The 16,324-nt window shown below is 42.1% G+C and overlaps 2 protein-coding genes across 6 annotated transcripts in view; one reads left to right on the top strand and one right to left on the bottom strand.

Moving 5' to 3' along the window:
- Window positions 1–2,643, top strand: part of LOC131429926 (villin-like protein quail) — a 39,163-nt gene extending 36,520 nt beyond the window's left edge. For both annotated transcript variants that reach the window (XM_058594455.1, XM_058594454.1), the window contains exons 3-6: window positions 23–231; window positions 296–887; window positions 949–2,178; window positions 2,241–2,643. In XM_058594455.1, coding sequence (XP_058450438.1) covers window positions 23–231; window positions 296–887; window positions 949–2,178; window positions 2,241–2,546 — 2,337 coding nt within the window. In that variant the 3' untranslated portion in view covers window positions 2,547–2,643. The remainder of the gene's footprint in view (window positions 1–22; window positions 232–295; window positions 888–948; window positions 2,179–2,240) is intronic.
- A 60-nt stretch (window positions 2,644–2,703) lies between these two features.
- LOC131429925 (dynein axonemal heavy chain 7) overlaps window positions 2,704–16,324 on the bottom strand; it is a 29,184-nt gene continuing 15,563 nt past the window's right edge. For 2 of the 4 annotated variants that reach the window (XM_058594451.1, XM_058594450.1), the window contains exons 9-20: window positions 12,634–16,312; window positions 12,048–12,569; window positions 11,679–11,975; window positions 11,274–11,620; window positions 9,997–11,202; window positions 9,655–9,942; window positions 9,492–9,597; window positions 8,570–9,434; window positions 7,520–8,514; window positions 6,727–6,861; window positions 2,996–3,526; window positions 2,704–2,935 (exon numbers count right to left, since the gene is read on the bottom strand). In XM_058594451.1, the coding sequence (XP_058450434.1) occupies window positions 2,723–2,935; window positions 2,996–3,526; window positions 6,727–6,861; window positions 7,520–8,514; window positions 8,570–9,434; window positions 9,492–9,597; window positions 9,655–9,942; window positions 9,997–11,202; window positions 11,274–11,620; window positions 11,679–11,975; window positions 12,048–12,569; window positions 12,634–16,312 (9,184 nt within the window). In that variant the 3' untranslated portion in view covers window positions 2,704–2,722. Of the gene's footprint in view, window positions 2,936–2,995; window positions 3,527–6,726; window positions 6,862–7,078; window positions 7,097–7,186; window positions 7,443–7,519; window positions 8,515–8,569; window positions 9,435–9,491; window positions 9,598–9,654; window positions 9,943–9,996; window positions 11,203–11,273; window positions 11,621–11,678; window positions 11,976–12,047; window positions 12,570–12,633; window positions 16,313–16,324 lie in introns of those variants that run through there. The other 2 variants (XM_058594453.1, XM_058594452.1) reach the window with 2 other exon arrangements.

Below are 16,324 nucleotides of genomic sequence, written 5' to 3'. Positions count from 1 at the left end.
TTGAAATATTTCAACTTTACAGTGTCGCGAAATCAAAACTCCCGGTGCGGTTGTGGAACGCTATATTCACTTTTGGTTGGGTGCAAACATCACATCGGATCGGTCGAAATCAGCAGCGTATAAAATAATCGAACTGGATTTGCATCTTGACCACAAAACTACGCAGTACCGGGAAAGTCAAGGTCACGAAGGGATTCGGTTTCTGTCGTATTTCAAAGACGATGGTATTCTGTAAGTTATGCCCAGCAATTCATATTCTTTCCAATGGAGAAAACATTTGTCCTGTTCATTTCAGTATCCAATCCGGAACGGATCCTTCATCATACCCAAATTTCCCGCGGCTGTACCAAATAAAGGGCCGAACGACGCCACAATGTATCCAGCAGAAGGCAATCACCTGGCAGCATTTCAACTGTGGCCACGTGATGATCCTGCAAACGCCGAAAATTCTGTTCGTTTGGGTCGGTCGAACTACCGGGTCATGCGAGAGGATATTCGGGTTGAAAATTGGTACCAAGCTGAAAGATTCCTTCAAAATCCCGGAAATTGCCATTGTAGATGACGGCTACGAACAGTCGATGGCTGCCTCGAGGAAAGAAGTGTGGAACAGCTTTCTTAGTTTATCGCAAAGATTTGTACAGCCGATGGCACTGAGTCCTTCGAATGCGGACATCACGCTAAAACTTTACCAATGCGATACGGTTAACGGAGTTTTTCGCGTCGAGCTGGTCAAAACGGGTGCATTGGAGCAATCAGATCTGTACGGAAGGGATAGCATTTATATCATCGACTATTTCTGCAATGGAGTGTGGATTTGGATTGGGCGAAGTTCACATAAGCAAAACCGAGCCGAAGCAATGCGACATGTGAGAGGATATGTGATTAAGGTAGGAAAAATGTCTCCTGTAGATTCCACTTAATTAGCGATTTTTACATTTCATTTTCCAGAAAGGTTACCCTGCATCCACACCCGTGGCTCGTGTTATCGATGGTCTCGAACCGGCTGAATTTACCAGTCTGTTTCCAAGTTGGATCAGTGCCGATATGAACGGAAACTCAATCAAGGGCATGTCGGAGAAGTTTGATGCTCTTACGTTGATTCAGCGGCCCAAGTTGGCAGCACAGACACAATTGATGGATGATGGGTCCGGTGATGCAACCGTGTACCAAATCGGCGTTGAAGATGTCAAAGAGATTCCTAAAAAGTACAGCAAAACATTGTATTCGGGCAATTGCTACATAGTCCACTACCAGCTGTCTTGTGTATCGGAAAATAACATTAGTACTCTGGGCAATTCAATCAAAAACGTTGTATATCTGTGGATTGGTTCGAATTCTCCCATCGAGTATCGTCAGACTGGGGAAGCATTTCTCGCCGAAATGTGCAACCATTTGAAGAAGAATGTTGTTCAGATTAGAATTAGCGATGGCATGGAACCTCCCCATTTCCTGCAGATTTTTAAAGGAGGGCTGATAGTTTTCAATGCAAAAAGTCCCACCGGCGACGCAGCTCTGAACCTACGGAAATATCCCAGCAGTTTTGTGCTGAAAGTTGTTGGCAACTCGACATTCACCTGTAAGGCAGTTCAAGTTTCCAGCAAAACTTTGTACTATCCGGAAGACTGCTACATTTTGAAAGCTCCGGACAACGAGATATGGATATGGTGCGGACAGTATTCGACTGGAGATTCAAGAGAAATGGCCAAATCTATAACGTCTGTCTTGGGAGAGTATAATCTGGTGATGGAATCGAACGAAACGGAGGAATTTTTCAATTCGGTTGGTGAGAAATTTTTAAAGCAATTGAAAAAAACACATGGAAATATCATTACTCCGATGATGAATGTAACACTAACTTGGGAAAGACAACGGATTGGGCTGTACATGTGTTCGCTGGAGCAGGAGAAATATGTCTTAAGCAAAATTTTCGGATTCACACAGAAAGATCTGAGGCCGGAAAATATGGTGCTACTGGATGCCGGGAACATAGTGTATGTCTGGGTTGGGGAATACGTGTCTCCGGATGATCGATCGCAGTGTTGGGATTTGGCCAAATATCTTATCACCACCCATCCAGTCCAGCGAGATGTCGGTATGCCGATGGCTGTCGTACGGCAGGGGGAGGAGCCCGTAACATTCGTTGGATTTTTCGAAAAATGGGACAAAAAATACTACGAGGTGAATAGCACTAACGTATTTTAATAGACAGTTGCTACATGTCTGTCGATTTTCTGTTTTAGAATTACGTTCCGTTTGAGAAAATTCGAGCTGAACTGGAAACACCGGGAGCACCGACGCCCATTCCTCGTGGTTCGATCAATAGCGACAACGGAACAGCAGATGATTTTGACAAATATCAGAAATACCCACTGGACATGTTGCGAGGTGATTCAACCAATCTACCGTCTAGTATCAATCCTACCCGAAAGGAGGTGCACCTGACGCATGACGATTTTGTGACCGTGTTCAAAATGCCCTATCACGACTTTGAGGAACTGCCAAAGTGGAAACAAGTCGAGCTGAAGAAACAGAAAAAACTATTTTAACTTGTTGCACCAATTTATAAATTTATGACACTGCGATTGCCAAGATAATGAACGTGTTGAAAATTTTAATGTGAAATAAATTATACACAACTGTTTTAATTTTCGTTCTTCTGACAAACCAATAGGAAATAAATACTGTTACAAATAGAAACGAAACAGATGAGCACCGATTTCGATTAATGACTTAATTGACATAGAAGTGCTGTTCCACGACGGATCCAGTGCTCCTGGTTGGTAGTAGGTTCACAATCAAGCGACAGTCCGATCACAAAGTTGGTACTATGTCCGGTGGTTGACAAAATTCCTCGTCGTTCTGCGGTCTTATAAACGGGACAAGTATACGTGTGCCGAACTACCAAATCATCTTTCTTTATGGGAAGCATCCAAATCTGATGAAGAAAAACGCAAGAAGTTAACGAATATACTGTAAACTCCAATATAATACATACATGAGGCATGGTGTCAAACAAAACTCGCGGGAACGATTCCTGGAGGTATCCCTTTTTCCGGTCCCATCTGGCACCTTCCAAAAACAGTCCGTACACGTAAACTCCATCCTCGGGCGGCTCATCGAAGGTAGTTTGTGTCAGCATGGTATTGTCAAACACCAACAGATCAATCGGAATAACATACTTGCGGGCGAAATTCTGCTGTGCTCCCGTCAAGAAGGCTTGCGTAAAGAAGAAACCCGATATCCAGAAGGCATCCGGTGGTCCTTCGTCGAACCACTTTCTCAGGAAACTCAATCGTGCTATAAAATCAATGATGTAGCTGCCCAATGGCTTCAGGCTCGGATAGGATCGTTTCGCCCAAAGGCCCGGTATTCGGCCAACCAGCAACGATGCAACAACCTCCTCGATACCGGCCGACATTGACACCAGCCCCTGCATAGCCTTGTTGGCTGTTACAAGACTGCTGCGGATGCAGTTCAGCAGTACATTGAAACGGACCATCTCCTGAACCAGAACCGTGTTCATGCTCTGCGGGAAGAATATAATCATTTCATTAAATTGGTGATTTCTTTTCGATAATTATGAAGTAAAGTGACTTAGTTCAACTTTTACTTTTCACAACTGATTCTTCTTCTTTTCAAATATCCACTGAATGACTGTGAAGAAAGCTGCTTTTGCGTTTTGCACTAATGGCTGCTTTCCAAGATTGCAAATTACCGCTTAACAATAGTGCGAAAGTAATAGTAAATTTTGAATATTTTTGAGTGCCGAATATTTTTCTTGCGGTTACTGTATAAAGTTTTTTTTCGCTTTTGAGTTATTTTTCAACAAAAAAAAATTAAAAATCTCATTTCAATCTAAGCGATCCAATAGTTAATTTCATCATGAGCGGTTTGTACGAATTTCTCTAAGTCTAGGCTGTAATGCAGACGAAACAAAATTTTACAATCACTAGTATTCTAATATTTTTCGTCCGCAGTCGTAACAAATGGCCAAATGTTGTCAAGATGAAAAGTTACAAACCCGTGCCAGCGAATGAGCTCGACTCAAAACAATAATCTTTTGAGCGCTAACGCAGTGTGGATTGAAAATTCTATTGTAATCTCTATTGTAATTCTATTGCAAGAGAGTCGTTTGATGTTTTGAACATTTGGAAACAGTTCGTAGCTAATTATACTCTTAGAACTAATGAAATTTACTTTTGACGCAAACCGTAATTTCTTCGGTGATGACCCAATATTACATCTATCCACATGTAAACATAATGTTTGTGTCTGTATCGATGTAAACTTCAGCTGAATTCATTGTCAAGTTAAATATATGACTTATCTTTTCATGCTGTGAATTTAAGTGAATTTAGGTGAATTACTGCGTTCCTTTCATGTGCATCCATACAGACATAAATTCACACATTTTTTTCTAAGTGTGTAGTTGTATCTAGAGCCATATCGTTAGTCGAACCAGTCGGATTCTGAAACTATTAACTTATTGTGAAAAACATAACTCAGATCGAATGCTCTAATTTACAAATTATCATTTTAGTCAATTCATTGATAAAAAAATCACACTCTGATCAAACTTTTTGAAGATTCGGAGAAATAATAGAATGGATATTCGGACCCTTTACCAAACAATAAAAGATAAATAAGGGCCCCGGAATAAGGACCCCTTTACCAAACAATAAAAGATTTCAACAATTTTGAAATTTGCAACTGCCTAAATTTTTCGACGTGTATACGTTTTCTTTTACTATGAAGCGCCTTTTCAAAATTTAATACATAGGAGAATGAAAAGTTTTTAATCCAAATATTCCGAGTTGTATTAAATGTCACTACATCATTGTACCTTCATGTCATCAGGAACACTGAACAACCATGAATATCTCAAAAATTTAGTTTTTTCAAACTTTTTGAATCACCGAGCATCAAGGATTAAAAAAAAATTGCCAGAAGTCGCGCTAGTAGTTCAAACCTAGATATATAAATTTAGTTTCCAGACCTTGTTAGTTAGTGGATATATAAGTCTATTTCAGGACTACTAGTTCCCAGTTTTCGCTTCCGAACGCACCGGTAATAGTGCTCCAAAAACGAAACTTACTTCGATCTTTTCAGCAACGGTTAAACAAATGTTCACAAATCGTGATTCAAATTAACGCTCTCAGTGTCTTAAAAAATACTGTGCAATTCCATCCAGATCGGACTTGCGGTCCCGAAATTATAGAATAATGAGTATCAAAACTTCAAAACTGTTATACAAAATGATGCAAAATCGGTATGCATCGGTACGTGCTGGTGCGGAAGAAGAAAACGCCACCGCCTAGCACACAGCGTGCTTTGTTCAATTGTATAGCGTGTAGGGTTGCTCCATTCAAATCTATATTAACTTGACGTAACTGTTTTCAAATTGAAAAGGTGATGGTAGTTTATACCGAAGAAAGTTTTTTATGTTATTGAAGTTTGAAAAAAAATCTTGACAGAATCTCCTAGTGATGTTTTTGAAAACATAAGTAATATGAGAAAGGCATCATTACACTACTAGGTGGATTGAAAAAGGTTTTATTTGTAATATTTTAAAACTGTTGCCTGCATTTTGATTAAAGTATAATGGATAAAGTTCTAAAGTGATTCAGAGTTAGGGATATTAGCGCCATTTACTTTTTTTCAGACATCTTTCAGGAATGACCAAGTTCAAACAATGTTTTATTTATTTATTTTTATAGTTTCGTTTTATTTTACCCCGATTTAAACTCATATCTTCTATTAGTTACAATGAAATTTTTAAAACAATTTCAAAAGATCCTAATCTGTATTTTTAATATTTTTCTTGTTAATATCATCTTTTGATCCTCTCTTTATTTAAAACAAAAAAAAATCATATTTCTTATTTCGTGACCCATAATTAATATGATTATCACAAATTCGATGGAAAAATTGTGGGTTCAATGATTTTAAAGAGCTAATTCGACCAAGAATATAAGAAAGCATTTAAACGCAACCAACATCCTCGAATGGGTTGAACTATCTTCAGATCTCATTACAGAAATCGATGCGAATCGATATTGGACTACCACAGTAAACGATGGTCATATCGAACCAAAGTGAATGAACAATTCTTCAAAATTTCACCCAACTAGAACACTCCTCTATGTCTGCTTAGCGGTTTGTGTGAATATGCCAAGTCGCGCTAGTAGTTCAATTAAAACCTGATAACGCACAAATGACGACTTGAAAAAAAATTAAATGAAGCAAAAATGAAAGCAAAAATCGGATAAGTGCAACTTGGTTTGTAAAACCTGTTTAAGATTTTTTTTTGCAAAAACCGGATAAAAACGTTGAGATCAAAACCGGACACGGATTTAAAAATATTCGACTCGCGCAATGAGATCATTGCTGTAGCGGAGGAGTATTTTGCAGACCGTCAGCAACATGCTTATCTGACGGAATCAAAGCGTTTGAAATCGTAGAATTAATATATTAGCCTAAAATTGAACTACATCAAATAATAATAATTTTACTACATTTATTCTCGTATTCCCAAATAGGTTCCCTACCCTAGACTTCCTGGAATTGTACATGGAAGAAGGATTCCAAAAAAACATAAATCAAAGGTTTAACGATTCCCAGACCGGCTAGTAACAGAATGGTAACCCGCGGTGATCGCTAAACATCATTCTTTTATCCCTTTCATTATATTTCAAGAATTGAACTGATCATTGGTTTAATATTTACCTGATGATAACTTGTCGGATACTTCTCTAAGGTGGCATCACGGTCGAACTCCTTCGGTAGCCGCTTCAGTATGTCGTTCGATACACGGGCAACTATTTGAGCTGGTGTCTCTCGGAAAACTCCTGTAGAAGTAGTCTGATGGGAAACCAAAAAAAAATGTTTTTTAAGCATAGTGCTTAAGACATGTTACGAATAAATTTTATAAGATTAACCGAGAAGTAAAATTGACCAGAAGCACATCCAAACAGTATGCTTTGAATAGAACAAACAAAACACATATTTTTGCAGGTAAATTTAGATGAGTCATGAACTTGCGACTCACGTTTCCAAAAGACCGAAAGTATCTACCAACCTTTCTATCCAAAAGAAGCTGTTGATTTTGACGTTTTTGAGAAAAAAAAAACATAACAGTTAGGGTATTTTTTGTGAGGCATGCAAATGGTTATTAGAACTAGCTTACCTTCATTTCGTACATATCCTGATCGCAAAACAAATAAGAGTACATTTTTATTTATTTTCGTATAAGGCCAAAACTCATTATCCCATTCAAAAGGAGAAAAAATAATCAAGGTAAAATGCAGAAGAAGCGAAAGATGGTAAAAAATAGATAGGAATGCACATTGAACTCTATTCCTCGCTTCACAAGTATTTTTTGAGTGAATGACCAAAAACACAAAACAATGAAATTGGAAACCATTATACTTTACCGTTCGATCCTGGCGGCCATTATATAACACAATCATAAAGTCGATCAGTTCCAATTTAACATCGACTAACATTTGAAATAACTCACCTGAGTTTTTAGAGTGTTTTCGAGCAGCAAATCAGTCTCCTTCTGGTCTTTCACAATGTCCGCATTCTCGTGGAGACCAAACACACCTGGTTTCGCAATCGTCGGAAGTTCCTTGATGAACGTGATGAACTCCTCGTGTTCTTTCAACTCCGGAATCTTGTACAGACCCTGCTCATCCAGGATGTAGTCGGCTTCTTGGAGGACTTTTTCGCTATAAAATCTTCCCAGAATGGTGTTCAAACATCGTCGATCCCAGTCGTCCGTAACTCGGCCTCCATAGTTACACTCACCGGTCAAGTAGCGCAGAGCCACGTACTGAACCTCTTCGTACTCATCCAGGAACATACGCAGTTGTGTTAAACTAATACTAAGATCAGTTTCGTTGAATTCATATGGAATGTTCCATCCTATCGGACCGAAATGGCGTCTTTCTTGCACGATTCCGTGGAAGAAACACAAACTGAACAAAAGTTTCTTGAAGTTGGCAGGTTGCTTGCATGCTTCGAACCACTCCACATTCGAAATAGGATCGCCCATGTATGATCGGAGTACGTTCATCCGCAATCCTTTCGGTGGTTCGTTGGTGATTTTGATGCCGTTCTGCAAAACAACAACCGGGAAGTGTTCGGTGGGATACGAAGTCAACCACAGGCGAAAGTCCGGATGGGTAGTATCCGGCTGAAAACTCTCGCAGATCCGCTCCAACGTTGGCATCCAACTCTGAGCCAGGTGACAGTTCTGTAGCAATACCCAGTTGCCGAATTTTGTCCCTTCGTCGATCATCTTGGCTGCGATAGGACCCTGACCCTGACCCAGCGACAGCGAATAGAGACGGTTCGAACCGATACCTTGAGTGTCGGCGAAACGGAGCAGGGTGGCAGTTGGATCCGCGCCCGGAGTTAGTATGAAAATCAGTGGAACACAACAGTTCGATTCATCGTATGAAGCGGACAGGTTGAATGGAGGAGGCTCGATGTATTTACTGGTCATGATACCTGCAGTCAAATGTGATAAATACCTTGATGTACCTATTGGACATGAGAAAATTACCTTCTACATAGAGTTCAATTGCCGGAACAAGTTTATCCGATCGGAAACATCTTAAAACCAACAACTTTTGAAAAGTAGATAAACGAGTTTTCCATGGATCAGGAATTTCAGCACTTTGAGGTGTATCGTCATCAAAGTATGCCTTCCACCGTCTAATATTCTCGACCACATGCTCTTGAAAGCCGGAAAAGGCGTCGTATTTCGTTAGTCGACAAATTTCATCCCAAGACTTAGTGGGTAACCATTCGGATGGGTTGGGATCCGGATTGTCGAGACCCACGCCACCAGTCAACAGAAACATAAATTCCGTTCGGTCGAATTTACCCTCTTCATGTTGCAAATTGGTCGTAAGGAGCAACGAAAACAAAATCTTGTCCTTCTCAAACAGACTCCTGCAGATATTCTCATACAGACTGTACGTGAAATAAGCCCTAAGATCCTCCAACCGAGCAGGGACTTCGTCAACCTTTTCGGTGTTATCGATCGCTGCCGTAAACAGATTCACGAACCAATTCAAGCTGTACTGATACATCGGATCAATGTTCGCCAGTTCTGCAATGGTGAAAAATAGGATCGTCGAGTGAGCCGCGATCGAGGTGTACTGCAGCCGTGCGATATCGATCTGACGTTCAGTTGTCTCAGCAATAACTTGTTTTTCATTGATTTCATTGGCTAGCGTCTTCGAGGAACTCAGGACCGACACGGCCGTTTCGTCTTCGAGAATGTTTCCTTCGGAGCTGAGTACTTGCAGGATTTTGTCTTCTATCTCCTGCAGCAGACGCTTGTTTTCCGCTCCCTGTACTATGAGGGCATTCTTTTCCGTTTCGAGATCGGGCCGCTCGCGAGCCACCGTTATCGATAGTAACTTGAATCGTGAAAGTTTTGATATGAGTTCATTAAGAAGAAATAGTCGTTACCATACCTGATCTTCCAGTCCTGTAACGGTGATCATGAAGTTCAGCAATGTGACCTTCACAGCTATTTCCGGCAAGTAATGTGGATTCCGTAGTTTTGTCGTTATGTATAACCTGTGAATATATCCGTATTATACTGATGGATAGGGAACTTTCCAACTCAAAACCTACTTGAAAGAATCGTTATACTCAATAATAGCATCGCCTAGTTTGATGCACATTGTTCCACCTTGTCGGAATACTTGTTTCAGTAATATAGGCTCCAGCAGGGGTTCAATTTCTTCCCCCACGTTTTCCAATAATACCGGCAATCCAAATTGGATAGCATTTTCCAAAACTCGTGTGTAGTCTGGTTGATTGAAACGAATAATACATATTCTATTTGCTTTTTCCATGTTTCGAACCCATTTGTTCGCCTGACCCTGAGGATCAATCATCAAAGGCCACCGACGAGCGTTGCTGAAAATTTAAGAAACTAAATTTAGATCTTATCTTCAAATCGATTTAACCTACTGTATGATAATTGCACTCTCCACAGAAAATGCATCACTGGGTAGTCCAAAAATATTCCAGGCTCGAATATCCACCGGATTTCCCAACACAGTGGACAGCTGGAAGTCCTCAGAACAAACAATATTTTTAGCTTTACAACTCTTTATCCACCGTTTGATTTGCTGTGATCGGAATAGATTCGTGAAAGGACCCAGATAAGCTACGACACCGGATGCAATCAGTACATCTCCCGTTAAATTATCGTAAACTTCTCCGAGTGTTTTAGCTGCCTGTTGCCAGCGATCCTTCTCACCGCCCAAACCAGTAATGATTTCCGTCGCACGCTCCAACTTTTTCATGCAAAGCTCCACATTAGCCTGTAGTTTGGCGTGCTGTTGAATCTGTTCGTCCAACTTCCTTTGCAGCTCTGCCAAGTTCTCCTCCAGAATAGCTAGTTGCTCTAGCTTAGCATTCAAAATCGCCATAGCTCCATTGTACTTATCTTGTGCTTCTTTGAGAGCGATCTTTTTTGGTGCCACAACTTTTGCCACAACGTCATACTTCGAAATAGCTATAACCCATTTACACAGCCCCTCACAAGCCGTGGAAGCCGTTTTCACCTTGTCCGGATCGAAGTTTTCGTTATGCAGAATACGCTCCTCTAGCTTTTGCATTACTTTCGGAGGGATATCGTCCTTCTCGAAGTTTAAAAGTCCCTCCAAGAATTTCATATCTCCCAGAAGCTTTTTCGCTGGACCCCAGTAGTCCTCCACCATACCCAATCCAGACGGAGCCTGAACACGATCCGGTTTGATATCCTTTAGAATACAAACCGCTTCCATCACAACTTTCACGCCAATCGGAGGACTTTTCATCGTTTTCACGATCGTGATGTCCGGTGCGGTTAACGTGTTCAGTGCCTCTAGAGCTGCATTCAGAATAGGCATCGCTTCTGCCAACTTTGCATCACACTCCTCCTTGATCTCGTTGGCAGCGGCTGCTTGTTCCTGTGCGACCTCTTCGTCTTTCTTGACCAGTTCCTTCTGTACGGCCGCAACCTCACTGTCTGCTTGAACCTTAGCCATTTGCTGGGCTACTGTTTCAGCAGCAATCTTCAGCTGCGGCTGTACAGTTTCCAGCTGTTCTTGCATCACCCCGACCTGTTGGGCGGCAATCTCCAGCTGCTTAAGTCCTGTCAAGTAACGATTTTTACCGGTAAGAACATCCCTGAAAATATAGCATACCGATGCAATCAACAGAAGTGTGAAACAAGAAAAAAAATCAGCTAAAAAATTTACGTTCTCTTCTTATCCAGTAACGTCTTGAAGGTATGGATTAACTCAAGATAGGAGGTAGGGGTCACGTAGTTATGGCGGTTCAATCGGATCATAAACTCGTCGGATAACTCCTGAGTGGAGGTATGAAACTCCATGCACATATCGATGCACACGTTACGCTCCTTTTCGGGCATTTCGACCGTAGACAGGAACTTCGTTGCTACCGCAACCAATGCATCCTTGGGCCACGGTTGGAACCAATCGATCGTACAACAATTGACGATTGATGGGAACTTTCGAACACGGTTACGGAATGAGTCGCCGATGGGGGACATTGATAAAATAATATGCAATTGATCACGCGTGATCTGAAATGAAATGAAATTCATTCTCTGTTAAAGGGCAAAGTTCAACGGTCAAACCTACCGTAACAAACAGATTGTACAGTGCAACCGGACTCCCATCGGTTTGCTGTGACTTTTCCTTCTGTCGATCTATTTGTCTCATTTTTTCAATAATCTCGGATTTTTCTTCATTCGTGAATAAGTTTGGAATTTCTCCAGAGTTCAACATGTTATTGATGTCTTCCAGGAAAGATTCATCCTTGATCTGAGTATCTGTGAATAGAAATGCTATGTGCTGATCCGAAGAAGCCACTTTCTTCAACAAATTTTTCATGTCCTCTCGCCACTCGTTCATTCCATACTGTCTAGAAATTTCAACCTTTAACGGAAAGCAAAATGATAAATCATTTCAAATCGTTTTTTTTTTTTTATCAGCTTTTTTCAAATGTACCTGGAACAGCTCATACGAGCATATGTGAGAAGCTATCCTCGCCAATGATTGCCTTCCGGAGCCTCCAACTCCAACCAGTAGGGCATGACTTCTCGGTTGTTTAATTATCCGACAAATCCGTGACAAATGTTCAATCGCAAATCGGAACAACACCAACGTCATTGGCTTCTTGGACATATTGTTGAACTCTACTATGTACGACTCAATCACAAAACCAAGCTCTTCCATATCTTCCACCTCCAGATATAACTTCGTATCAGCCTTGGGATTCGTGAAATCGCAGAACATCATCGCACGGAGATGGCTTTCACCTAACTGGCCGCCCTCAACGAAACGATCAAACAGATCTTTCGGATCTTCGTGCATGTATTTGTCGATGACGGTGCACAGCTCGTTGAACAACCATTCGCGGTCCACGTCGTCCACCAGCCGATCGCCGTACACTCGAAGGATTTCGTGAGCCCACAGCCGCCTGATTGAGTTCAAACTTTCCGTTCCTTCGGGAACTGACAGGAGAACACCCTTAAAATGAAAAAGTATAAAAGTTTTCTCGTAAAACTATATCTGCTCACGGATAGCTGTTTACCTGAATTACTCTGGAAAAGTCTCTTAAATTAAACAGGTAATGGCACTTGGCGGGTGTTGGCAACAGAATACGTCTAGCTTCACGATATATCTGCAGAGTCGACAGCACGATCTCATCGATACATGGATCAAATTCTTTGGAAAATCCCCTAGTATCCAAATGCCACAGGACAATCTTGCTGAAAATCGCAATCAAAGTGGTGTCGTCAAACTCATCCAAAGCGATTGTGTTAAAATGTCGGGAAAATCTTGGAGTCACCGTATTACCCGTACTTGGCGGTCCCATGGCGCACATTAGCTGCATGTCTACCAGTTTCATTGGGACCACCTCTTTTCTGTCGTACCACATAGCATGATCGAGGAACATTCGCATTATTTCGATTGGAGGTTGCGCTCCGTACGTCTCCTTCAGAGGCATCGATACGTCGTCTATGAATATAACACACTTCTTCCCCAGAGGAGGCCCAAAAATTCCTTTACGTCGCTTGTCCAATTTAGACATTACTATATCCTGAACTTGATTTGCCGAAGTCTGCGCCGAAAAGTTGATCAACAGTGGTTTAAAAATGTTAGTGTCGTTTCTCTTCAACAGGAAGTCTATAGTGTAAGCACTCTTTCCGGTTCCTGTTGGCCCTACCAATAACAACGATTTGCTATGTTGAACCAGTAGCTCCAAAAGAGTCGTTATCCTTATTGTTTCAACCGTTGGTATGATAATCTGATTGACCGGCATATCGCGTTGAATGTTGATAGTTTGGCTTATTTCTTCCGCCCAGGGGCGCCATTTACCCTTGCCTTCTTTCGTGAAGTGATAGTCGAAAACAGTACCACCTCTCGGTATTTGAAAGATGAACGGTTTGGTTAGGTTCGGTACCTGCAGGGGTACCGGGATTTTGAACTTGTCATTGATCTCGGTTGGGAAAACTTTCTCAGTGAGTGCCCGAAACAATTCGCTGAACTTTTCCCGACCATCAGTCTCTAGCGGTCCTCCGATAGCCCAAATGCAAGAAAAGAAGAACACACCTTCTAGCTGCGCTCGTACGTCCACTTCGGACACCGTTTTCATGTAGGTCTCGTTCCAATAGTCATCCATGAAACAGTCGAATAGGTTCATTAATGACTTCACCAGGTTCGAGTCGGAAGTGGGCATCATTTCCCTCACCCCACCCTTGCGAACGAACCACAGGAGAATGGGACAGAATCGCATGAACATCTGCGTTATTACTTGTTTGTTGACCGAGTGAAGGGACGATGGTAAAGTATGTTTCCATGATTCCAGCAAAGGTTCCCATCCGAGTGTACTTGGCTCTAAATAAATCATTCCGCAACGGGATACCGTAGCCGGCGAAGCGACATCTAGGTCCATTACTTCAAAGATCAAGTTTGTAGTGGGAGCTAGCTGAATAATCTCCCCAGACATCAGGCAAAGCTTTTTGTTGTCGTCCAACACGGTGTTCATATTTTCGATCCAAATCGCATCTACCGGTCCGTCAAACAACAACCACTTTCTATCCGGTGTAGTGCTAACTGCGAACTGTCGGTAACTGACAGCCAGAATTCCATCGCTCCACTCATGTGAAACGGGATCGAACTGGCCGTATAGCTGCCCCATTGTGATGGCTTTCGGGTTCATAACAGTGTAGTGAGCCTTGTGCTCGCCCATTTCGCCTTGTTCCTCTATGTATCCTAACGCTTCCGCCAACATTCGATACGCCGTAGTTTTTCCACCGAACGGTGGTCCTACCAACATCAAACCATGCCTCACTACAATCATCTCATACAATTGTTGCACCTTTTCGAGGAAGAACGGTGTACACTGCATGTTGTGGTGTTCGCAGGCTTTTTGGACCGCTGCGTCGAAAACCTCATAATCGGGTGTTGGTAGAACTACTCCCGGGAACAAATCCGATATTATTCCCTGGAAAAGGGGAACGTCTTGGTTCAAAAACTTTGCCAGGTTGACATCTTTGATTGATCGAAGCACCAGAATATCCTCAACTTCATCTGGATATCTCAGTTTCAGCGCTCCCGCAGCTTTCAGTACCGATTTCACTGCTCGCATTCCATAATCGTAGTGTGGTTGTGAACTGAGCTGTTCGGAACATAGACGATATGTGGCAACAATTTTCACTGCCAGTGGTTTAGCGTTCAAAAACCCGTACGAGTATAGCTCAATCTCGGAGATCAGTGCATAGTCGGGCACCATCATGGCAACCGAACGGAATAGTGCCTTCAGGTTATCAGGAAGCTCTGACCGTCCCGCATAGCCTGGATTCATCGTTATGAAAACGGCACATGTCGGATCCAAGGTCAGAATTGTTCCTTCAAAAACCAGTGTCGGTGAACCGGAATTGATGCCCCGCTGAATTGTTAAAATTTGTTGAGCCACCACCGACAGTACTTCCAGGTCGATTCGATTGAACTCATCGAAACAGGACCAAGCTCCACAAGAGGCGAGACCTTTGAAGAATTTTCCTAACGCAATGTAATCCAATCCATCCGAACAATTGAACACCACGCACTGTTTGGCGACAGCTTTTGCCAAGTCTTTGGTGGTCTCCGTTTTTCCCGTTCCAGCAGGACCTTCAGGTGCGCCTCCTAAATGAAGATGCAGTGCACCGAATAACGTTCGAAAGCATCGATCGGTTAGGGGAGTGATGACTAAACGCGATGTGTTACCCAAGTATTCGTAACCGTACTTGAGAGTTGAGTTGATCATTCTGGTCACTAGCTGTTTTTCCTCCATGTAGTATCTCAATTGAGCCAGCCAATTGAAGTCATCGGATTTGGTAGTCTTTTTATCGATTAGATCCGTCAGAACATCGCGCGCATGCACATCCAGTACAATCAAGGCTCCCAGTGTGATTCGGTTCTGTAGTGCCAGCTTTCCTCTTACCAAGTCAACAATGTGCGAAATTTGGGTCTTGCAAGTTATTTTGTATTCTTCGAGAGCATCCAACGGGGCGGGACTGTCAAAACACAAAGTAACTTCCAATGTCCAGAAGGCACATGAAATACTTTGAACGCACTGTCCAGGCCACATAATGACCCACTCGTGTCGCACCGTTTTGGTGTAGGATTCATAAGACTGGTCGATTTGGTTATGTACGCTTTTCTTCATGGATTTCTCTAAGTCCAGCAGCCATTTTTCCACTTGTCCCTTTGCCTTGCTGGTTGAAACCTCGTCTGCGAGAACTACTTCTTCACCTTCACTTGATCGCATCATTGTAATATCAAGCGATTCAGTAAAGTGCAACGTGGCGATTCCTTCGAAGCACTTTTTCAGATGTGGTTGTACACGGGTAGGATTCTTCGTTTCCGACAGGATCTCCAGCAGTTCGTCGTTGGAGAGGAAGAAGAACCGTGGGAAGTAGAGACGTTTCTTCTCCAGATACTCGTTGAGACCTTTCTGAATGATCTCCAGAAGGCTGTACGACTTCTTCAATTTCTCCGACATTTTGTCTATTTCAAGGACCGCTAGGACTTTGCAATCGGCAAAAACTGTCTTCATGAGATCTTTCCATATCTTATCGACCGCACTGAAACGTCGACCTTCTTCCGGCATTTGCGATTGGATATCCGGGCTGGAAAATATGGGTTCCAGATACATCCACGTTGCCTGTACCCTCAGCCAGTCGTCTAGAATGTCCTGCAATAACATAAGCTTTTTTTCCCAAGCTCTTTCAACCCAG

The sequence above is a fragment of the Malaya genurostris genome, chromosome 2 (genome assembly GCF_030247185.1).
Source record: "Malaya genurostris strain Urasoe2022 chromosome 2, Malgen_1.1, whole genome shotgun sequence".
NCBI classification, from domain to species: Eukaryota; Metazoa; Arthropoda; class Insecta; order Diptera; family Culicidae; genus Malaya; species Malaya genurostris.
The sequence above is the reverse complement of the archived record's forward strand: the minus strand, read 5'-3'. Positions and strand labels throughout refer to the sequence as shown.